Source organism: Athene cunicularia, assembly GCF_003259725.1.
Source record: "Athene cunicularia isolate RWA chromosome 17 unlocalized genomic scaffold, athCun1 chr17_part1, whole genome shotgun sequence".
NCBI lineage: Eukaryota > Metazoa > Chordata > Aves > Strigiformes > Strigidae > Athene > Athene cunicularia.
In genome coordinates this window covers 6,591,876-6,614,979 of record NW_020799122.1, presented here as the reverse complement: position 1 = coordinate 6,614,979, position 23,104 = coordinate 6,591,876, and the positions used below count along the sequence as shown (strand labels likewise).

General features: G+C 44.7%; 2 protein-coding genes across 5 annotated transcripts; one reads left to right on the top strand and one right to left on the bottom strand.

The window, feature by feature from the left end:
• Positions 1–126: 126 nt before the first annotated feature.
• Positions 127–18,998, top strand: CIZ1 (CDKN1A interacting zinc finger protein 1). 4 transcript variants are annotated; one of them, XM_026860623.1, is made up of 16 exons: positions 136–350; positions 1,535–1,650; positions 4,187–4,353; positions 5,376–5,511; positions 6,412–6,472; positions 8,061–8,126; positions 9,279–9,358; positions 9,720–9,799; positions 10,840–11,022; positions 11,375–11,505; positions 11,925–12,009; positions 12,599–12,712; positions 13,036–13,215; positions 13,866–13,935; positions 15,026–15,147; positions 17,894–18,998. In XM_026860623.1, exons 1-16 carry the CDS (start codon positions 301–303, stop codon positions 18,434–18,436), a joined length of 2,184 nt encoding a protein of 727 aa, XP_026716424.1. In that variant the 5' UTR covers positions 136–300; the 3' UTR covers positions 18,437–18,998. The 4 variants fall into 4 exon arrangements, with proteins under 4 accessions (XP_026716426.1, XP_026716424.1, XP_026716423.1 ...); XM_026860622.1 differs by having other exon boundaries at positions 139–350; positions 17,831–18,998; XM_026860625.1 differs by lacking the exon at positions 15,026–15,147 and having other exon boundaries at positions 127–350; positions 17,831–18,484.
• Positions 18,954–20,712, bottom strand: C17H9orf16 (chromosome 17 C9orf16 homolog). Its single transcript, XM_026860674.1, has 2 exons — positions 20,526–20,712; positions 18,954–20,016 (listed from the first exon to the last, which is right to left on the bottom strand). The coding sequence occupies exons 1-2, from the start codon at positions 20,710–20,712 to the stop codon at positions 19,823–19,825; spliced, it is 381 nt and encodes a 126-aa protein (XP_026716475.1). The 3' UTR covers positions 18,954–19,822.
• Between the last annotated feature and the right edge of the window lie 2,392 nt (positions 20,713–23,104).

Sequence of the window (23,104 nt, the reverse complement as noted above, 5' to 3'; positions counted from 1 at the left end):
GGGCGGCCGCCGGGCCCAGGGGGCGGGAAGGGAGCCTGGGGGAAAACGCCTTTCTCCGCAGAAAACGCTCACACGCACCTAACTGAGCCGCCCTCATAGAGACACAGACTTTATTTTATTCCTGAACTTCACTTGTTTTCTTTCTCTGGCTGGGTCTCCTGGCCTGGGTGTGATTATTTAACTTATTTCTGCGGTGGCACCAGCGCTGAGGGTGTGACTGAGCACTGTGGGGCGGCGATGGAGAAAATCATGTTTTGTTTGTTAAAAGACAAATGACATCTGCCAGAAATAAAAAGGCGAATGACTGGGGTTTTCCCAAAAAATGCAAGAGAGAAGACCAACTGTCTTGGGTAGGAGCAGTTGTGCCCGATGAGCTGAGATTTGTAGAACTAACGCAAATTCTCTGAAATTATGCATTTATTTGCAGTTATTATTTATTTGCAAATCCTCATGCTCTGCAAATTCAAAGTAATGGGATGTGAATTTAAGAAGAAAGTTAATTTGTTATTTAATACATTATAATAATTAGTTTATCCTCACAAGGCATATGTCGGAGAGGTAAATGAGGGAGTCTTTCCAGTCTACCAGAAATATGAACCTCTAAATCCATTGTTATATGCCTTATGTTATAAACAAAGCTGCCCTTAAAATGCCAGTACGGGGGTGACTGCTAGGTAGCATGGATGCATCTTACACCTTTGAAAGTATGATTTTACCCGTATAAATATCTCAGCTCTGAGACTTGGAACAATCTAGAGCAGCAAACGTGAAGATGAGCTGCTGAAAATTCCGTTAAGAGGGTTGGGTTTTTTTGTCAGCGTGGATATTTTGATCCATGTTTGTACCTCTTTACAGCCCTGACAGATTTAGCTGTATCAGCAGTCATGCTTAGAGGTGGGTCTGACCTTGCAATCTCCTGAAGAAGTGCCTGCCAGTTTCTTCAGACTTTTCTCTCATGTCTGCTCCACCCTCCTTAGAACTGGAGAGTCCTTCTCCGCTCGCTTCTTCCTCCTCATGTTTTAAATATGAAGGCTGTGCTTTATTTTTCCATCTGGTTCTTGCAGTTAGGGGGCACCATTTACAGTTATGACCTGTCTGGCTCCGTGTGGGAGGCATCGATTTTGGAAAAATGCGCTTTAAGCTACTGAGAAAACTCCCTGTTTTTTAGAACTTCTCTTTTGTTGTTGTGTTAAATGTAGCTTCTGATCTAGATCGCTCGTTTCTACTGACGAGTGCTGCATAATTCTGTGGAACTGCAGTCAGCTCCTGGGCTTTTTTTATGCTGCTTGACAGGCTTTATGTGGGCTTGGTGCTAAGGAGTTCTCTCTGACCTCAAATTCCTTGATAGACAATCTGTCAGCTTTGGAAATTCCAGGAGAGTGGAAGAAAGAGGATACAGTGCCGGTGTATGGTATCTTTTCATGCATGTATATCAGCATTTCAGCCGTTCTCTGCTCCTCCGTTTTATACTTGTTAGGTGTCTGGAATTGTACAGTTTTTATTGGGTTCTTATGATTAATGCCTTCTTTTCCAGGGGTTTGCCACCACCGCAACAGCAACAGATGCTGAGCTTACGGGCAACAAATCAACCATCGCTGCTCAATGCCAATCCTATGCTTCAGCGGGCCTTACTCATGCAGCAGATGCAAGGTACTGTCGTTATGGGAGACGCTTACTTATTTGAGTTATTTAATCATCCTTCATGGACTGAAACCATAGTATGGCTATTTCTTGCTGAACCATTGCAGTCCTTGTATTTGGCAGTTCCGTTTGTCATCCTTTTTTTTTTTTTTTTTTTTTTTTTTCCTCTTCAAATTTGTCCATAGTCTGCATCACAGAGGTTCTTCAGTTGTTGAAAATCCCATGTGCCAAATTATTCACAACTGGGAATAGCACTAGAAGGTATCAGGTTAGATACTAAATATGTGTCTTCCCTCTTAGACTTGGTGGAGAGATATTTTTCCATCCATATATTTAGATAAAATACTTAGATTTGTTTGTCTTTCTTGGTTGGAAGGTTAAAACAATTTTTGTTCTCTGTTACATACATGCTAACCCTGTTTGCAGGAGCTGCTTGTCTTTGTCCAAACTTAGTGCAGTACGAAGTATATTGTGATGGAAAATGGTTCTGGTTTCAATTGTCTTGTGAAATTTCAATTCCCTGAAATGACTGTAATTTGTGTGGTGGATAATATCACTGTTCTTCCATCACCATGTTTTCACAAGTGGATTTTTTGCCAGATGTGGTTTTTAAAAAACAAATTTATGAAGCTGCCTTAATAATAGCATTGCTAACATAACGTACTAGGAATAAAGCTATGTCTTTATTTTTGCTCATGTCTTAACCTGACAGCTCTTTTCAACACAGAAAATCAGTACCTGGGATAGTTTTAAAGTGCCTAGTTTAGATTAATGCCTGCAGTTTTTATCTTGCCTGTGAATCATGCCCAGATGTGAAGACAATAGATTTATTCTGCATGTTGTTAACTCTCCTTTTGTTCTCTCTTGCCCATTTAACGAGAGGGCTCTCTAGTGACTCCAGTGGCTCTCTACAGATCTCTCTCAGGTTGTAGGGAAACTGGCAGTGAAAAAAGACAAGCCATGCTCTGAAGATAGGTGTATATATTTGTGTCAGGAAAAAAGTCTGACTCCACTTTAGTCAGCCATACTCTTTTCAGATGTGTTTGATGTTAGCATGGGCTGACCTTTTCCCTAAAGCAAAACATTTTATTGAGGAGTTATATTTAAATAGTATGCCAAGGACCGGAGGCAAATTAAATATGAGAGCAGGATAAGGTCTGTTAATGAACGCTGTTATATGCACTTTGTCTTAGTGTTGTTCCTCTTCTTTTCACTTCTACATGCTGAGTTGAGTTGTGACTTCTCTTTAAATAATCTACATCAGCTGCCCACCGGTAACATGTAATAGGGTTGCAGTGTCCAGCATGGCCCTTCTTAGGAATCTGAAATATTTTGTCATTCAGGTTTGGGTTACATGTAAGAATATCTGATGCTGTAGTATTTCTGTACCTGGGAAACATCAGCATAAATAATTCATTGACTGTATGTGGCTTCAGCAGTGGGAATAGGAAAAAAAAATACTTCAAGTTGCAATGGATGTGCGTTTTTCTAAAGGTACTAAACCGAGAGCAGGAGATGATTCAAGTTGCAATGGATGTGCGTTTTTCTAAAGGTACTAAACCGAGAGCAGGAGATGATTTCTTGCTTTATAGACTTTTTTAATACAGCTATGGTTTTTTTTACAGTAAGAGATTATTTATGGTAAGTAATAAGAGATTAGATTACTTTTGAAGACAAACATGGGAGAGTACTTCCTATTGTGTTGCAGGCTTTAAACAGTGTAGCTTGTTTTTTCAGATTTTGGGTGCCCATCTCCAAATTTCTCTGCCTTGTTTTGACAGCTGCCAAAAAGCCAGAGTATGCACTAATAAGTGAGAAATGAAGAACTGTGGTATAAGTCCAGGTTCTCAGAATGTTGGACAGCTTCTGAGGGTATAGCTGAGGCATCTGTGCTTCCATTCCCTCACCCCTGAAATGGGGATAGCAATGACTGCCTTCGTAAGAAAATGTTGAGACTTAGTTAATAGTCTGTGGATGCTGAAAAGAACTGTTCAGAAAGCAGAGCATTATAATTGGAAATGGCAGAGTCTCAAGTGTCGGATTTTAGGTTGACATGTTGAGCTTGCATGACAACCAGGTGGCAGAGAAGACTGTGGAATCTTTTGTTTGAAAAGTCCAGTGTTGTTTAAATGAAATGCTGTTACTGTCTTGTGTTAAATAGCATCCATACTATGGCGTGAGCTGCCAGCTGCACAAATGTGGGATGAATTTTCCTTTTTTACAGAGGATTTTTGTAAAACGAGACGTTGTTTGTTGCAAACACAAGCGCTAGTGTGCTCAGATCAAATAATTGCTCTAATGATCTTAGCCTGAAGTGACAATTATAATTAAATAGCCTGATACATAGTAATAGTTGCTATCACATCAAATTGTTCGATGAGGGCTGAAGAGCGTAGAGCATAGAGCACCCATACAGTGCCCACTAAAGTACAGGGTTTTGCAGGGAGGAGCCCTTCCCCTCTCTACCTGCTTCTTGTACAGGTGGAAGATTTTCTCTCTCCTTGGCACGCCGCAGGGTGGTGATGCTGTGTGTTTGCATTTATAGGAAACCTGCGTGGATTTAACATGACAGCGCCAGCACTGCAGCAGTTTTTCCCTCAGGCTACAAGACATTCCCTCCTGGGGCCACCACCTGTCGGGGTCTCCTTAAAGCCAACTCGGCTGGGCTTCCCCAGCCTTCCCTTCCAGCGGCAGAACCGGACCTTTCGCAAGGTGGGCTTGTAGTCTCCAACTGGTCGGGAGCTTTGTGCTCCTTTAGCACTTGCAGCAGTTGATGGTATTGTAGGTGGAGAACAAAAGAGAAGGGAGAGAACCTCACAATGAAAACTACGTTTTGCACCATGCTACTGACACAGAAATGCAGAAATAAGTCCATCCCTAATGTTCTTGTGGTCCATATTTACATTTATGATGCAAAGGTTTCTTGTCACTTCTTGCTCAAGAGAGAGAATTCTTCATAGCAGAACTGTTTAAACCCAATATATAAAACGAGCCTTTAGAAGTATCAGCTTCAAAGTAATTAAAATAGAAGAAATCCTGGCTGAGTGCTTTGCTCTTCAGAGGCCAGAGTTCTGCCCCATTAGCTTTTCAAAGCAGTTTTTCCCGAACAACTTGCTTATACCATGGACATGTCACTGCCTCTTTTAGTTGTTTTTCCTTTTTTTTAAGATCAGGATCATATTTGTTCCTGTGGATTTTGTAAAATTATTATTTTTTTGGTAAAAACCTTTCTCACTCATCACCGTTAAGACCTCTTTTGTATACTGAAAATGGTTCTTGGATTATTTGACTGGTACTTCCCTCCTCTTAGGTTAGCTTTTGTATATTTGGCCCCATTCTGTTCAAGAGATGTGGTGGATAAGGTAGACTTCCACTCTTGGACAGTCCTTTCTCCAGAGTCAAAAGGAAAGGGGATTATTTTGGACTATTCTTTTTCCCTGCCCATGCACCTCTTGCTAGAGTCCCTCTGAAGTGACCCTACTCTCTGCAAGCAGCTGGGTCTCCTACAGCTGCTACTTAAAGCACTGGAGAAGTGTCATGGGTCGAGTACCTTGCTCTGTTTAACCATGTAAACTTGCCTGAAGCCAGGCAGTCCATTGTAAATCATATATTCCCTTCCATTACCCTGTGCTGGAATTCCTGTTACTGCCTCACAGTAAAACTTTGGTGCTTTGGGCAGTGTGTTAAGTTTGAGGAAGGACCAAGAGCTGGCAGTGACTCTCTGCCCATTGCAGGACTTCCAGAGGGTCCCTGACAGGAAGCGGGAACTAGATCCTGGTTCTTCATCTCAGACACAAGGTGATGAGAAAATGGAAATCCCAGAGGGAGTGCAGGCAGGGTCAGAGCAGAACAACTCCTCACCATCCACAGGTAAGGGGGAGCCTGTAGTGAAACAAATGCTTCTAGATGTTACAAAATTCTCATGGCTGTTCCCACAGCAAAGACTGGAGATGACTTCGGTCTTAATCAGCTACATTTCTCTCTAACTGTAAATACTTAAACTGCCTGTGATGGCCCTCTGCTAGGTGCTTCATATATCCTTTTTACCTGTATATTTTTTGTTTTTATAAGCTAGCTCCATATCTCTCCATTGTAGCCTCTCAGAAGTCACTTTGACAGTGAGCCCCATTTAAGATGGGGGGAAAAAAACCCCAAAACTGTTTTGAAATTAAAGCCTCCACATTGCCTTAACATCTCATGGAGTGAAATACATAAAGCAGAACCAGTTGCTATCAACATGCTAAGGAAAAGATGAGTTGAAAGAGTACTTGTACTCCAGCTGCCAGCGCAGAAGCTGCTGGGACTGAATCTCTTACAGTGTCAGATACAATACAGATGTGGGAATGTTATTTCTGACCGAAGACTGTCTGATCTAAAAATGCAGGGATATGATGAGGTTGTGACTGGTGTATATGCAGTGGCAAGAATTACCTGATTAAATGGTTTCTGTCAGGTAGATATGTCACCTTGACTTACATTAATGTTCCTGTGATCTGGGCTCTTGTCACCTAGGTACGGGACTGAGACCCACTTAGCAGACATAAACAGATTTCTTTCTGGACAACACCTCATACAGTGACATCTGCAATAAAACTCAAATCTCTTAGGTCATTATCTAACCTTGTCACTACAATTCTCAAATTCAGAATAAGCAAGTGTATAGTATTATTTGCTCTAACAGAGCTTTATTGGCATTGGCCATTCAGTTAGGGAACATTGCTCAGGGTGGCATGGTCTGCTTTGTTAAGGAGATCTTCTGTGTTCCTGCAGAGCCAAGAACTCCAATAGAATCTGCGTTGAACACTGAGCCTGCAGCAAAAAGACTGAAGAGGTATTTATTGAATGGGGTGTTGAAATAGTTACTGAGTTTAGAATTGTTATCTAATTTTATATTTTAATAATTAGGGCTGTACTGTACTGGCCTGATGTCTAACATGTAGGAGGTATTTCAGATGCTCGTGGACAATCAGAAAATGTCATGATGCTTGCTGAGATACAGGGTGTTGTAGGGTTTGCTATGGATGATCCAACTATAAGAGATGCAGCTCATGTAAATGTGCCTGCCAGGATTCTTGTAAGAAGCAGAAAGGTTCTTTTCTATTCTGATATATTTCTCTAATTTTCTTCCCTAAATGTCAAAAAGGGAAATGAGCAGCCATGTATCAGCAGAGAGGAAAAGCCTTGGAATATATTAGGTTACTGTAGGTGTAGGAGAGGGCAATTTATTTTGAAGTATGAGAAAGGGAAGGGAATCTATACTCCCTAGTATCCAAGCCCGCATCCATGAGCGGTGAGTTCTGTATTCCCTCTGCAAGGATCGTCTTGCCAGTACCCCTGTCTGCTGGGTAAAAACAATCAAAGGCAACCCCATGATCCGCAAGGGATGGCCAGCACGCTGGCCAGCTTGCTGGCCACGGCGGGCCCATGGTGGCCCTCCCTGCCTCCTGGTGGGGTGCAGGAAGGCAGAGACCGGGCTGCATTGCCATCTAGTGGGAAGGCACGTCACGGAGCTCCTGGTGCCATCTGCGCCGCGCTGCACCTCTCCCAGGACTGTCGCTGTGAGCTGGTGTAGAGGGAGTGAATCCGGATTTCTGGAGGCATGGATTTGAGAATTCTCCAACATATGTTAATGACTATGAGTCAGGACTCCTGGGTCCTCTTATCTTCCCTGTTAACAATTCACCATGTGGTTTCGGACAAGTTTCTTCACCTCTCTGTTTCCCATCTGTGGATTAGAGATTAATGGCTAGCTTTAGGGAGAATATTCCATGATTACTTTGATGTTCAGATATTACCTTGATCATGTAAAACATTAAAGAGTGATAAATATTATGTGAGCAGGGACCATCGTGAATTACGGACTCTGATTAGCAAGGAAGTGAATAAATTCAATTAAAGCTAAGTCGAATGCATTTGAGCCTATGCTTTGTTAATCTGTTTGCCAAAACTAATTTAATTTTAATTACATTAATATTTAGTAGGGTATTAATCAAAGTCCTGTTACATACACTGAAAAAAGAATCAAGTTTGAGGAATGACAGATCTCACTGCAACAAGCCTGCTATTAGGAAAATCCTTTCCTAAACGGTAGTTAGGGACTGCCAGATTTGATGCATATATTATGGCTGGTGTTTACTTAGAATAGATCATTCCTTAGATTTTTTATTTTTTTTTAAAGTGTTTCTGTTTACTTCCAATGAACAGTTGATGGATTTCTAAAAAAAGAGTTTACTCCTATTGCCCTTCACAGATGAGAAGGGTATTCCCCCCATCCATGTCACAAACTTTTGTTTCGTGCTTCGTTGTTCCATTTCCCTTTGGCCAGGAATACCAGCCTCCTCCTTCATTTCAGGTTTTTCCCACTTCTGCCTTTTCTCCTATGTACCATCTGTATGCCTGGAACAACATCCTCATTCCAGTGCAGAAAGCACTCATCATCTTCAAATCTTCCTTGAACACCCACTTCTTCTAGCATGGCCTGACAAGTATCCATTATAATACCATTTCCCCCTTAGATCCTGGTCGTGATGGGTTTTGCTCCACTAGATTGCTCCTTAGATTTACAGTTTAGACTGCGGACCCTTGCCCTGGAGTGCTGTCACCATCTGTGTGTGGTATAGTGTTGAGCCTGCTGGCAGTACTTGACAAATAATGTTAATGCCAGCCACTCTTGTTTTCTTCATGTTTGCACTGCCCAAACCCTACTGCATATTTATAGCCATGTAACCCAGTTACATTATCACTTATCAGTCTGATAAATCATGCGGTGCGTGTGTGTTTGGATCCCTGGATGCAATACCTGCATAGTCTGTGTTCTTGCTTGTGTAGAACTTGCTGCTCCCTGTTCCCTCTTGGCAGAAGGACACCAGCAGGTGGGATATCGAGCGGGCCTGAGAGAGAAGGCATTCAAGCCATGGTGAAAAGTGTTAGCCCTGATGGCAAAAGGGGAGATGAGAAAGATATTGTAAAGTACACTTTATGCCCTCTGGAAGTCAACTGTTTATTTGCAGCAGTCCCTCTGTGATCTTTTTTTCTCCTCAGCAGATCACAAGTACCAAATAAAACAAAGTCCTTTTGAATTGCATCTTGTACGGTTCCACTTCCTCCACAAGCAGAACTGTAGGGACTCTGGACAAAATATGGCCGATATGAATAGAGCGGGCAGTTTTGATGAAGTCCCTGTAAGACACCATTGAGGACCCTTTCAGTTCTGACAGGTGTCTGTTCCCTCATGCAGCCTGGAGTACTGTCCGGGTATTGCAGTTTCCCTGCAGGTCACCAATCAAGACTGGAGTGAGCTCTCAGAACTCCTATTAAGAATATTTCCTGTATGAACTTATTTCCCTGCAGACCTCTTGCAGGAGAGGGCAGTGATCCAGAAAAATCAGTTGTAACCTTCTTGTCCAGATCATTTGGTTGCTGTTTCTGAATCTGTTCTAGAGTGCCTGCTCTTCATTCTTATTTATTTCTGCTGAATCCTTGCCTGAAATGCCACTTCTAGTAGATTATTGATTTGGTGGTTTAGTGGACAGTGCTTAGTTGGGGTAGCTTAGGCCCCCACCTGTGCTTTGGTTTGTCTTCTGAATCTCTTTGTCTGTAACATGGCAAATAATGTTATTTTCTTGATATCCTTGAAGTGTGACTGAGGAGTCTGCATTAGAGGATGCAATGGACAGCAAGGAAGCAGGAGAATCAAGCACCCATGTCCGAGCTGATGGTGAGTTGCTGGGCACCATGATTTACACTTTAAGGGCACTCTTTGCTGGAAGTGCACCTGTAGATCAGCATCTGTAGATCCCATGGGTCTTGTCAGAAATGTCCTTCCTCTGGTCATACGGGATGGGGAAAAGAGAAGAAAATCTAGGAACCAAATCCAAACATAGTCCCCTAAAAACTGCTGCCTACCAAATGCAAATGATGGGAAGTTTCCCTCTTGAATAAGGATTTCTTGGGAGAAAGGTTTGTGAACTGGGCTTCTGGCCAACAGCACTGTGAGGAAATTCATTCACCTGCTGCTTTGTTTTTTTCTGTCATTGCTCTTTTGATTTAAGGCAGCTAAAAGGACTCACTCTTCCTAGGTACAGACAATGCAAAGGAGTACACAACTGAAGATCTCTCTAAAGAGAGGAAATTCTCTGAGGAACCAAAGGCTCCTGAGGTGAGTAGACACCACTCCATACAGGCTGGGGTGGTGCAGAACGTACAACCTCCCCCTCCATCCCAGAGAAGGCTGTTGCCACTGGGAACCAGATGGCACCCACGTCTGGAGCTCTGTCTCCTGCTGGAACCTGTTGTCCCTGGCAATAAGGCATAATATGTCTGCAATTAGTGCGCAGTCTGCTCTGACTTGCTGCTTTTGTACCTCTGCTAGCCTACACCTTACCTACTGCTGGCTGTTTGTGGATGCTGGGGTTCGTTAAGATTTCAGCATTCATCTGGAAAGATGGAAACTTGAAAGAGCCACTGGAAAATATGTGTATGAGGGCCATAGCTAAATGCATCCCTTATGTTGCTGAAGAGCAGGTGTAAAAAATTTCAGGTGATGGTAATAAGGATGCAGCTGCTGTGGCACTTGCAATCACAGCAGGTATGTGCAGGTAGTGGGAGTCTGTGCTTTTGAAAAGCAGCCTGGAAAAATGAGACACAGGTGAAGCCAGCAACCTGAGAGTCTTTTGCATGAAATACCTTGCCCACAGGGTAGATGTTAAACCAGGACTTTACGCTGTGTAAATCTGTAAGCAGACAAAGATTTACATCGTGTGAATCAGACTTGATAGTCTTCCATAATTGGAGACATTTGTTGATGTGATTGAATGCAGCATCTTGCCCTTGTTGGGGTTCCTTACTCAGGTGTGGTGCTGATTTGCCTTTAGTTCTCCAGTGGAGAAATGTGAGCTGACCATGTCCTTTACCAACACATTATTTGTTGCTCCAGTCTCCAGAGCCTGAATCATACAGTGTCTACAGAGGCTGTAGGAACAAGCTCTGTACTAATAGGCTTGGTACTATGACACAAGGATTGCTGATTTGGCAGTATTGGGAGAAGGAATGTGTATGAGAACCTCTGATCAGCCTCCTGTGGATGCAAGCTTAAATGGATTTTCTTAAGGGATAGAGAGCTTAAGTTGGATACAAAAAGCAGGTGTAATTTTCAGTGTCTTTTACTGAGAGATCAGACTTGACTCTTTCTTTTGGCAGGTGTTGAGCTCTGGAGGTTCACTGAAAGTGACTATTCAGCAGAGCAGTGAGAGCAGAGCTATCAGTACAACAGCTCTAAAACCGGGGCACTGGACCTGCGAGGTGGGCACAGCTGATCCCAACCCTGAATCAGTCCTTAAATTCTACTGTTACATCTGCAAGACCAACTGCTGCAGTCAGCAGGTAAAAAACCACAGGCCTGACCGGGATATGGGTGGTCAAGAGAAGTGAATTAGATAGCTGGCCGCCATGGGGAAGTGCAGTAGGAGACTTGTTAGTAAGGGCTTGTGCTTCAGGAACAAGGAACGTAAAAAATGATGACAGGCATGCAGATAAAATAAATCTCTCCTGAAGAGCTGGCAGTCAACCTGCTAGCGAGCGAATGTGGGTGGATCCACAGGCAGCCATGCTCTTAAGCTTTCATACCATTTCATTGTTAAACAGCAGTCAAGAGAATGGAAAGCATAGCTCATGCCTATTATTTTCTGTATTTTGAATACATTTAAATGGATTTTTCTCCTAACCTCTCTCTCAGAATTTCCAATCCCACATGGCTGGAATTCAGCACCAGCAGCGACTTGGGGAGATTCAGCACATGAGCAATGTTTGTTTTGTTTCACTGCTGCCCATGGTGAAGGAGCAGAAGGTGCTGGCAGAGAAAGATGGGTAAGTGTTGGTCTGTGCTAGAAAACTCAATCTAAATGTGGACCTACATGGGTTCTACAACTCCTTACTGCACCAGGGTGCTCCTTTGTTCTAGGTAAGGTACAAAATCCCTCTGGTTTCAGGGGCCTTAATCTCCTTCAGGCAACTCCCTTCCTGCTGAAGGATACCAGCATTGACTTTGATCTGCTGTGTAGTTTTTAATACAGTAGATCAGGTTGGAGATTTGCTTTAACTGGTGCCTTTTTGTCAGTGTGAGCTAAAGCAACCTATATAAATGGCTGCCAAGGGGCGAAGATAAATCTGAGCCTATAAGGATAGCAATATTGGGGAAAACAATGCTGAGAACAGATTGTGAACTGCAGTATTCCACGGAGAATGTAAAAAGGTGTGACTTACAGATATATCCGTTGTCACTTCAGAGAGTCCCAGCAGCGATGGTGTAACACTTGTCAGATACACTTCATGGGGGATCTAATCAAACATCGCAGGACCCAAGAACACAAGGTAACAGCCATAGCATGATTTCGTCTTTGCACTGACCTTTCGTGGGGATTGAGTGGAAGTGTGTAGCATGTCCTGCTCCCCAGGCAGCAAAGTGATTGGAGTGGAGAGATGCACATGAAGTTCTGCCAGTAACATCCTTGCTAAGGGCGCTGCCGTGCTACCTCTGAACACTGGCATTTGTGGAGCTTCCAGTTATTGTGCTGTTGTGCTGTGTCAGTGTGGCCTGAAGCACCTCTAGTTTATAATCCTTGACTTTTCTCAATAAATATGGCCTATCACGGTCAATTAATTAATTGGATGGAGGAATTGGTGGGCAGCTTATAAATTTTAAAGCTAAAATTTAGGCAGGCCATCATATTTACTGGCTCCCAGGGGAGAAGTGCCAGCACACCTTTAATAAGCCACATTTGCTTTGCGTGTATTCCATCTTTTTGGCAGATAAGAGCTAGGGAGTCCTTTCTGCTGAAAAGAAGACTCTCTCTTTGGTGTCCCTGTTTTAGAGGCAGGGCTGTGACTTTGTTTCTCTCAAGATTTATCTGCATTCCTCCAAAGGGTGTCTCTTGTGACCTAATTGTCCCTCTTTCCTTAGCTGGCCAAACGCTCGCTTCGTCCTTTCTGTACTGTCTGCAGCCGCCACTTCAAGACCCCTCGCAAGTTTGTGGAGCATATGAAGTCCCCTGAGCACAAACAGAAAGCTAAAGAGGTAATACTGCCTGAGTGGCGAGCTGTGCAGGACTGGAGGCAACTACACTGTGGAGCAGATTAACTTTCTGCTTCCCTGACTATTGCAGGGATGAAATGAAGATGTGTGGTTCTTCCAATCCTGCTTTTTCATCTTTTGCTGCACTTCAGTTGTTAGAGCTTAAAGAAATTGAGTGAAAAAGGGGCAAGAAGTTAGATGTGATAGCTTTGTGCTTCTCTTGCAGTACCTTCTCATCAAATGCATTCTGTTCAGAGTCTGGGGTCTTCCTTGGTTAAATGTGAGTGCAAAGTTCATCTGTTTGGTTTTTTTTCTGTACTTGACAGGTGAGGCTAGGAGAGAAGGAGTTGGGCAGCCCAGAAGATTCAGAGGAGTTGATCACAGTGGATGCTGTTGGCTGTTTTGAAGATGATGATGATGAAGAGGAGGAGGAGGAAGGGGGAGCTGGTGAGGAAGAAGATCTGGATGTAGTGCTGGTAGAGAATGAGGATTCTGCTGCCAAGCAGGTATGCCATGCAAAAGGAGAAGGAATGGCCTCTCTGCTGTAGGATCCTGTGACTTAGTCGGTCTTTGCTGGTTTGAGCTCAGGGTCCAGTCAGGGTCCAGTCAACCTTGAATCCTACAGTGGGAGGGTGAGGGCTCTGGGGTTCTTCAAGAGCATTGGATGATGCAAAAGAGAATCGGGCACTATGCACGGAATGCCAGAGGGTGTTTCTGCTGTGCCGCACAGCTCCTACTGTTGTCTTCAAATATTACCTTGTTGAGGACCACAAGCAATGTTTTTTCAAGGGAAAGAATTTCTGACAAAGACATTGACATAATTTCTTTGAATAACCCAGCAGTAGCTTGATCTCAGAGAAAACACATGCGTGAAGGTTTATCTTGATAAATATTTTCCCAGTAGAGAGCGGTTACCAGGGAGGAGGTACATAGCTAAGCTACTTCAGGCTTGGAGTTCAAGGGGGTTTTTTTAACCCTTGTAATGAAGTGGCCTGCTGACACTGGGTTTTGTATCTGGCCCTAACCAGGTACTGTGCAACTCTGTCTCTGGTATGTGAATCCTCTGATTTGCTCCCAAGCTTACCAGAAAAATGTAAGAGCCCAGGAAGGAAATTGGCATAGATACAGTAGGCACTAATGTTCTTTTGGTTTCCAGACTGGGCTGAAGGAAGTGTCTTTGGAGGATTATGAAGGAAGTGAGAAGTATTGTCCAGACACAGCCTATGGTAAGCAAGCAGAGTTAACCACAAAGGCCCACAGAGCCTTCTCTGGTCACATGCTGTATCTGTAAGAGAGGATGGTCTCTACCTACTGCTGGAATGACTTCTTGGGCCATGGGTGCTCCAGCATCTGCATTGGACTGGGGCAGGTCACTGCTGCCTGGAGAATGAGCCTAAATGTTGCTTTATTACTGTGTGATAAAACATAAGGTTGTGATTGATGTTTGTCAGCTGCCTTTTGCTTTGAAGAAGAAAGGATGAGAGCCAGATACCTTACTAAGGTAGGAAGTGGGACAAGTAGAGCAGGAGTACTGAAGAAAGTAGGTAGCAAATGAGGGATGCTCCGGAAAGATGGATCCTGAAAGCATGTTGATTAGAATGCTTTCCAACAGAATGCAGCTTGTGTAGAGATACTGAGCAGTACTGACAGTATCGAACTCTCTGCCAGAGCCCAAACTGTGCATGTGTCCTCCGCTTCAGAGCCCCCACGCTCTACCTAGCAGTTATCCAGACATGTTGCTGGGCTGGTGGGCAGTGTTGCCTCCAGATGGCTGTCTCTGGTCCCCACCCTGTAAGCGATTCTGACTTCAAACCTCTAATGGCCACTCGTGTTGTGAGGAGGGCAGCTCTGCAGAGGCTGTTTTGTGCCCAAGGAGAGCTCTGTTTACACCAATCTTCCATATCGCCTGTAACCTTCCACTATCGTGTGGCAGATGGAATAATGATTCATGCTGTGAATGTTCTCTGCGTGTTCCTCTTGCGCGCCTGCTGTCTTCTGCTTGGTTTGATCCCATTACATTAGATCACATGTTCTCTGTAGTTTTCCATTGTATTCTTTTTTTCCCTTTTCCCCCCCTTAATGCTCTGTGTAGTTTCTTTGCTCTGGCAGCCAGATTTCTCTCTGAATATCAACCACACAGCCATTCCATGGTAAGATGAGATATTCAGCAAGTCATCTTGCAAATCCCCGATTAACAGAAGCAAAGCTTTCCACTTTCCTTTTTCTTCCTCCCCTTCCCTTCCCTTTTAACATGCTTTCATTATTTGAGTTCCATTCAATGTGATCTGTGATTTCCCTTCCCCTCCCGTTTCGCAGGCCTGGATTTTCTGGTCCCCGTCGCAGGTTACCTCTGCAGGCTGTGTCACAAATTCTACCATAGCGACTCTGCTGCCCGGCTCGCACACTGCAAGTCCCTGATGCATTTTGAGAACTTTCAGGTTAGACCCTTTGGCGATTGCATGGCCTGGCATTTGTTACCCCTGTGTGTGTCTCTTCAGTGTGTCCACCATGTTAGCTGTCTTGTCTTCAGTCCATTTCTGTCATCCTGCGTGTCCATTGTGCCATAGCTTTCTCCTGGTGTGCTCTGTGTTTTGTCTTCCATCACCCCTGTAGATCTGAAACCAGTCTGGTCCTGCTTCCCAGCTACTGCTGCTGTCACCTTGTTGCCCATTTCTGGCTGGAAATCTTCCTCAGAGCTCTGTTTGCTGAACCTGTGGAGTCTGTTGTTCAGTCTAGGCCTCTTCTCTGTAGACAGATTACAGGTGGGCCGAGATGGGGGAAGAACAAGAGACAGAGACTGTTCCTTTTAAAGAAAGCTGGTACTTACGCATCTTTTCATGCTATACTAGAGGAACAGCTCCTTTAGCCAAAATTGTGGGTGTGATTCATCCATGAAGGAGACTGGTAAAATCAGCTACTCGCCTTAGAAATCTGGAAATTTGACATAACTACAAGCTGGTTAGAATCCATTTGGTCCCCAGGGTCAGCCTGCAACAGGAAGTCAGTCTGTCTGTCTGTCTGCTCCCCTTTCCCAGAAACTCCTTAGCACAAAGCTGTGCCAGCTGATGCTGCTCCTTTGCTTTACTGGCTCCACCTAAAGAAGCCGTATTGCCCCTTGCTGCTTTCGTATCTAGAAGCTTTTCCTACTGGGCTGGCCTGGAATCTGCCTCCATCGTTCTGTCCTTGTTGACTTGCCAGGGGGTGAGGGGCCTGGATTAGTACCTTGTGGTGGGTACGCAGGGCCTGCACTGTCTCTGCCCTCTCCCGTGACCTGGGCCCTGCCTGTGCAGGAGAGCGGTGTTCCCTGACCCTGGCAAGGAGAGGCTCCCACACCGACTTTGTCCTCTGCCTGCACCCAAAACCTGCTCCAACAAAAGCTGCTGGTGCTTCCCTAAACACTTTGATAGTGTTTAAAAAAAAAAGAAACTCAAACACCCCACCCCACCCCCCTCCCAAAAAAAAACCCCTTTGTGTTTGTTTTTCTTCTAGTCTTCAGACAGGTTAACTATTCCTAGTCAACTGTCACTGCCTCCAGCAAGGGGTGGGGTGCTGCAGGAGCCAGCACTTAGAGCACTGGATTTGGAATGGCAAGTAGCAGAAGACCACAGCTGTTCCTTCATGGTTGCTCATCCTCTCCCACTCCTGCAGCTAGTCATTTCAGGAATGAAGGAATCGGCCTTGCAGTTTTCCTGGCTTATTTTAGATGAGCTTAGAGTGAAACTGCAGCAGCAGTGTGTATGCCTCCCTTTTGGCCCACTTAGAGCTGAAATCAGATGCTCTTCAAATGGATGCCAGAGTGACCAGGGGGGATTATTTATGACAAGAGTCCAACCTTAAATATCTGCAGGCAGATAACTATTATTTTTGGCTGCCTAGGTGCCTTGGGGTTGTCACAGTCTGAGTTAAATCACTGCCAGTTTCTGGGGTACTCTTATCAGAGTAGCTCAGCAGAGGGTTTCAAAGCAGAGAATTGTCTGCTGGTGAGGTAGTTCACAGCATCACTCTGAAAACAAACTGGCATACTTGAACCTGGTTTAGTTTGGGTACAACATTATGACTTTACTGATCTAGTTCCAGTGAATTATGATATTGTGCATATCCCACTATTTGAGGACAGATAAAGAACAAGCTTGCAGTGATAAACTGAATTACAATGTAAAGCTGCCCAGCTGATATGCTGAAATTCCACAGTAGCACTGCTTAAAGCAGTGGTGAAAGCCAGTGCACTCAACATAGTCTTAAATTGTCAGGTCTAATGCTAGTGCCAGTTCAAGGGACCCTTTAGCAGAAAGCTGAAAGCGAGTTGATTGTGGAGGGAACAGCTGTGTAAAAGAGGGAGCTTTGTTTTATTTCTTTAGCTCATGCTCTGCCTGTACCTTGAAGACCAGATTCCTACTGCATGTTAGCTAGCTATACGGAGTTGTTTTTCTGAAATCCAGTGTTGAAAATGGCTAGTAGCCATTTTAATCTCTTCACACATCATGAGAGTGCAAATGAGTCATTTTATTGATGGTATGCTTACTTTTATTCTGTAGAGAACCTCCATACCTTGTAATAAGATATTCTTGATATGCTAGTGTTCCTGTCAACAGTTTCACTGACTGCACAGATTGTATCGAGTGAAAAAATCTTAACCTCTCAATTTAAGTCTTGTTTTGGCTGATAAACATTAAATCACACCTCTGTAGCCAAGGGCAGTGCATAGCCTCCTATATCCAGGGTACATGTCCAGAGTTATGTCCTGGCAGTAGCTGAAGCAAGAGCTGTCACTTGCACTGTTACATCTACAGAGTCATGAGTCTGACTGAGATTAACAGTTGCCAGAACATGATTTTTGTCTCAGGAGCCTCAGGTCTGCCATGCACTCGCTCAGCATTAAGTAATGCAAGAGGGACTTCAGTTTTTAATGTCGCCACTTTTCCTCACAGGAGCTGACCCTTCTCTGCTTGAAAGTCTCAGCAGCCAGGCCAGGAGAGCTGCCGAGACAAGTCGTGCCCCTGCAGATTCTAGCTGCCACTCACCACTGTTTTTGTACAGGTTTTCCTGGACCAGCTGCCACTTGGTGCAGTGACGGGAACTGAGCTGGGCTTGTCTCTCACATTGCTTTGTTTGTATTTGCAGAGATACAAGGCAGCGAGGCATCGTGCCACAGCTGCCTACCCCGAGGCTCCTTTGCATTCCCAGGGCTCCAGCTCCCAATTGCTGGATGATCCGAAACAGCCTCCTGCTACAACAGCAGAGACCAGCAAGAAGGTGAATGATGATTATGGGATAGACAAGGAGGGTACAGAGCTCTCAGCCCCGCAACAAGAAGCTTCAAGGTCTTTGGAGGGTAAGGGTGAGCTGGCCACCTCTGTAGCAGAGGGCAAAAGCCTAGCCAGCGTGACTGATGATGTGTGTGGAATCGTGGTTGTAGAAGAAGAAAACCTACAGGAGGAGAGCAAGTCCACTACCACTGGTGCCGGGTGCCCGCTCCCTGAAGAGAGCCGCACCATAGGGGAGTTGCTGGGACACGCCGTGTGTGAGGAGGAGGAAGCCGATGCGGCCAGGCAAAGGGAAGGCACAGACGACTGCCAGGATCCAGGGAGTGGAGGGGGATTAGCACAGAATGAGGCAGCAAACACAGGCCAGGAGGCAGCGGCAGAGTTTTCCTCCCTGGCCAAAGGTGAGACAGCCAGTCTTGCCTCTGCTGGGTGCAGACGCTCTACCAGGCGCAAACCCAGATAGAGTGGCCTTAAAGGGAGAGCCCTTTCCATATGATATTTGCTGGAAATGTTTATTTTCTGAGTCTTTTAATAGAGCAAAAACCTTCAACTTTACTGCTGTTTTTATTTTAAGAATAAAATAAGCCTGGCTTTAGCGTGTCCAATACAGGATGGTGTTCGTTATTACTTGTACAGTTGGCATGTAGCAGTTATGTGGAAAGACTGAGGCTTGGATTGTTGAACCTAAAAGATGGTAATGTGATTTCCACTGGGAAGAGTTCATGAAGTAAATGGACACAGATTTATTTCTCACTAAGAATTCTTTGTAGTTCCTCTCTTGTTTCCTATCCAGGCAGAGGAAAAGTTTATCTCTTGGGAGACTGTGCCCAACTTTGCTCCTCAGAACAGTTTCCTTTCAAAGATGCACACTCCTAGACAAGCAGTGTCCTAAGCTAGGCAAGAATCTACATCTTGGTCCTTTGTTAATACTACAAGGCTTAATACAGTCTGTTCTCATAGTGGACACTCTCAGGAACAAATTTTGTTTCAAACTGATTTTAATAAAACAGATTTCTTATAAAGAACTTCTTTAACTTTCAGAAAAACTTCTTTAACTCTATAGAATTATAACAGTAAGACCTGCTTCACCATGCTGGCCCCAGGCCATCCTGACAAGATCATGAAGTTTCAGGCTGGAATGCTCAGGCGTGCTCTTGTCAAAATGTGCAGGGAGGACACTGCTCTGCCCCTCTCTAATGCCCGAGTTATTAATGTCATCTTAAGGAATTAGGTAGTTCCCAAAACCATCACCCTGGTAGCTTGTCTTATCTGCTTAGAAGGGGGATAGTAGTGTCCAGTGATCTGGGACCATCTGCCAGTATGTCGTACGTCACAGTTAACGTGAGTAATGGGAAGCTGTAGTTTCAAGACAGGAGCTGGCCTAGAGCTTCCCTCTGCAAGTCTGTCATTGGCATTACTCTTAGGGGCAAGCCTGGAGCCAGGACAGCCTCTGCCTACGTGCTTTTTGAGGGAAGAGGCTACAGCCATAACACTCCTTGCTTGGATTTAACAGTGCAAAAGAGCAGAGATCATTTTTCCTCTTTGCGAAGAGGGCCTACTCGCAAACAACCTGCATGGCATCAGGTTTCCTACAGCCAGCTTTAACCAAGTGTCAGTGCCAGGCTTGTGTTGGGGCGCAAAAAAGAACAAGCTCTCCTACATCCACCTGTGTGCTTCTGCACCTATCACACAGCTAAATAAAAACAGAACATGGAGGTGAACGGCAGGACACAACTACAGGAAGGAACAAGTAGCAGGCACGAGGTACCTCGTCTATTCAAGTTTTACATGAAATCAGTGACCAGTAAATGTCCTCTTAGCAACACTAACAGAGCTTGCAGCCAGCACGCTAGCCAGGAGGCTGTGATCCCTGCACATCAGCTTGTGTGTTCTGCTGCTCACTCTGCTGCTGGAACTCCAGGCGGGTCTGGCGGTTGGACTCCAGCAGTTCTTTCAAGCAGGCATGTAAATAATCATTCTTCTCCTCCAGGTGATCCAGGCAGGAGCTTATCTGGTCCAGCATGGAGTTTATTTCTGCGTATTCTAAAAGGAAGGGAAATGAGAGACCGAACAATGTGAAGTACATTGTCACTGCAGTCAGTGAAGGCAGTGAGAGCTCTTGCAGTTTTGCCCACAGCATTTTGGCTGTGCTTTTGCCAAGAAAGGTTGGACCAGACGATCCTTGCAGTCCCTTTCAGCCTGGTATTCTGTGATTATCTGCCACTGGGTGGGTGAAGTAAAATGCAACTGAATCCTGTGTATGTTGTGTTCACGATCAAACAAGACCAATGAGAAGCTGGAGGACTGGTAACAAGGTATAAGCCAAGTTACCTGGGCAGTACAAACCTGCTGTCGGCATATCTGACAGCCTTTGATCTTGTACATAAACAGCTACCCACGGGCTGAGTGCTAGAGCGCAGCGATCCACACTGCAACAGTACCAAATAAATCCCAAGGACAAGTCAGCCTTTTTAGCTGCCTTAGGGATCATCTTTCCTGACGAGTGCAGGCATTCTGGCAGCGTGCCGAAGTGTTTGCATTCTGGCAATTACTTGCATAAGGCTCCCAGGCTGGGGTGTGCTTCACAAGGGCCTGGATGGGGTCAGACTGCCAGAACAGCGCAGCCGTTGCTGTGGCAGGAGCAGAGATGAGCCCGAAGGTGCTGGTACTGGCATCATTATTGCCAAAGGGACCCAAGTGTGGGGCATCAAGTTCAACCAAAGGATTTTCATATACCATTAAGGCTTTGGGTACTTCAGATTAAAATCAAACTCATTTGGAATGATCCTGACAGTTGGCTCCCTAGGTACAGTCTTATTCATGGCGTTTGTCTAAGTGCAGAAGTGTTAGTACAGTGGCATTTCACAGGGACGTGTTAGCACCATTCATCAGATGAAGATCACAATCATCAAGGTTGGAAAAGACCTTGAAGATCATTCCATCCAACCATGAACCTCACACTGACCATTCCCAACTCCACCAGATCCCTCAGCATTGGGTCAACCCAACTTCTTCAACCTCTCCAGGGATGGGGACTCCCACCTGCCCTGGGCAGCCCATTCCAACGCCCAACAACCCCTTCTGCAAAGAAATCCTTCCTCAGAGCCAGTCTATCCAGTCTGATAGCTGTGCTACTCTGATGAAACATGCTTTTGGATTTCTCCCTGCAATATTCACACAATCCTGAAGAATAATAAAAAAACTAACTGAAAAAGACAAGATAAACCTCTGCTGACAAGTTACTCAGGAACCTTGGGGGTTATGGGAGACACCAGGTAGAGCCAGCCCCATGTTCCGTTCTGAAGCCACACAGGCTGAGCGACTGCAGGGAAGCAGGCAGGGAGCTGTGACCCGCGGGCTGATGTTTATGAGAATCATGGGCTGCAGGACAGGGAAAGATGCCTGTGTGGGTGGGACAAGCCCACACCTCACCAGCTGGGGCTGGCTCCTCTCCACTCAGCTCCTCCGAGCAGCTGGGGGAGCGTTGGAGCCAAGCGTGATGCACACGGTGCCTGGCTGGAGCGCTGCTCTGAGCTAACAGAGAACACTGAGAAAGTGAGGAGGATGAGGGCTGAGCCATGCTCAAACCCCCCAGCTTCACAAGTCCAACTCTGTCCCTCTCAGCTACCCCCTTGATGCTTCTGTAGGCAGGATGCCCTGGTGCCCCAGCACACCAAGCCCAGGCGCTGCCACTACCAGCAGCGTTAAAAGAACTGTTAATATTTAAATATTGCCATCATTTTCATTATGAATAGCTAAGGAGAAGTTTCATTATAAAAAAATTGTCCTCCTTTTTTTATACTATTTTGGAGTCAATCACAGCAGTGTTGCAGCCTTTGATTCCTTGGACAATTGCATACGTAGCACTTAAGATTGTTTATAAAAGCTGGGCCTTGCAGGCATATGCAGAGGTAGCATTGTGAGCAAGAGCACTGCTGAGTCCTTGCATTTAGAAACCAATCCCACAAACACTCTTTCCAAAATGGGAGTAATTATCAGTATTTTTCAAAGCCTCTTTCAAAGTATGTGAGAATGTATGTGAGTTAGAACTCTTTACTTCAGCCTAGTATTTGATGCACCAAGTTCCAGTGAAACAGTGAGCAGATGCCAAGCAGCTATGGTAACTACTTCTGACAAGTGGTATCAACTTGGCAAGAATTCTGTAATCACAGCAGGAGCCTAACTGTTCTCAGTGCCCCAAGCTATAGAAGTTGTGCAGCTTTGGGAAGTGAAAAAACTTTAACCATTTTTATATAATCTGTAAAAAAAATTTAATTGTCTTCTGTTAGTTGCAAGCTTGGTGTGGTTTTGTGGAAATGTAATCCTAATGAAAATGTTGACCAGGAGTATGGCAATCATGTTTGTTTGCTGCTCTGCATTCTTACAGGAACAGTTGCCAAAAAAAAAAAGGTTTCCTATTTGAGATCAAGGAAGTAATCCACAGCTTCAGCTCCACAAGACCAGGAAATAGCTACAGACTTTTATGACCAGCTACTGCACGCAAAGCTCCAGCGACTTAGAAGCAGAACAATTTAACGCAGACTCGATGTAGATCAGATTTAGTGACTTTCTCTGTCACATCCAATGTGTCTCCTAAATCTTCAGAAAATCTGAAACACAAGTCACTGTGATGATGCAAAGCAGTGAACACATTTGGGGTGTTTCAGGGCAGAAATGAGCCTGCTGTCACTGCAGGTGGATCACAGCCACAAGTGCAAGATTCACCTGTGTGGGTCACATCTGGAAACTGAATGGTGTTTTGGGAAACAGCACAACCCAACTCTTCACCATTTTCAAGAGTAGCAAAGTGCTTACCCTTTGAAAGATTTTCAGAGTGACCTGTACATACACATTACAGCTCTGGCATTGTCTCACTTCCTCCATTGGCTTTTTCTAACTGAACAGGTCACTATCAGAACTGTTATACTTCGGCGCTGTAGAAAGGCCCAGAAATGGAATTTGCCAAGCTAATTGCATTAAATTCACTTTTCCACCCGTGACTACTCCCAGATCTGCCCACGTGATTTGTCCTGTGGTTTCAAAATCTAAACATCCTCTTTCTCCTTGGTACGGTGTCCCACACCCTGTACACCAGCAAAAGCACTGAATAATCTTTTCAAAATTGGGGGGG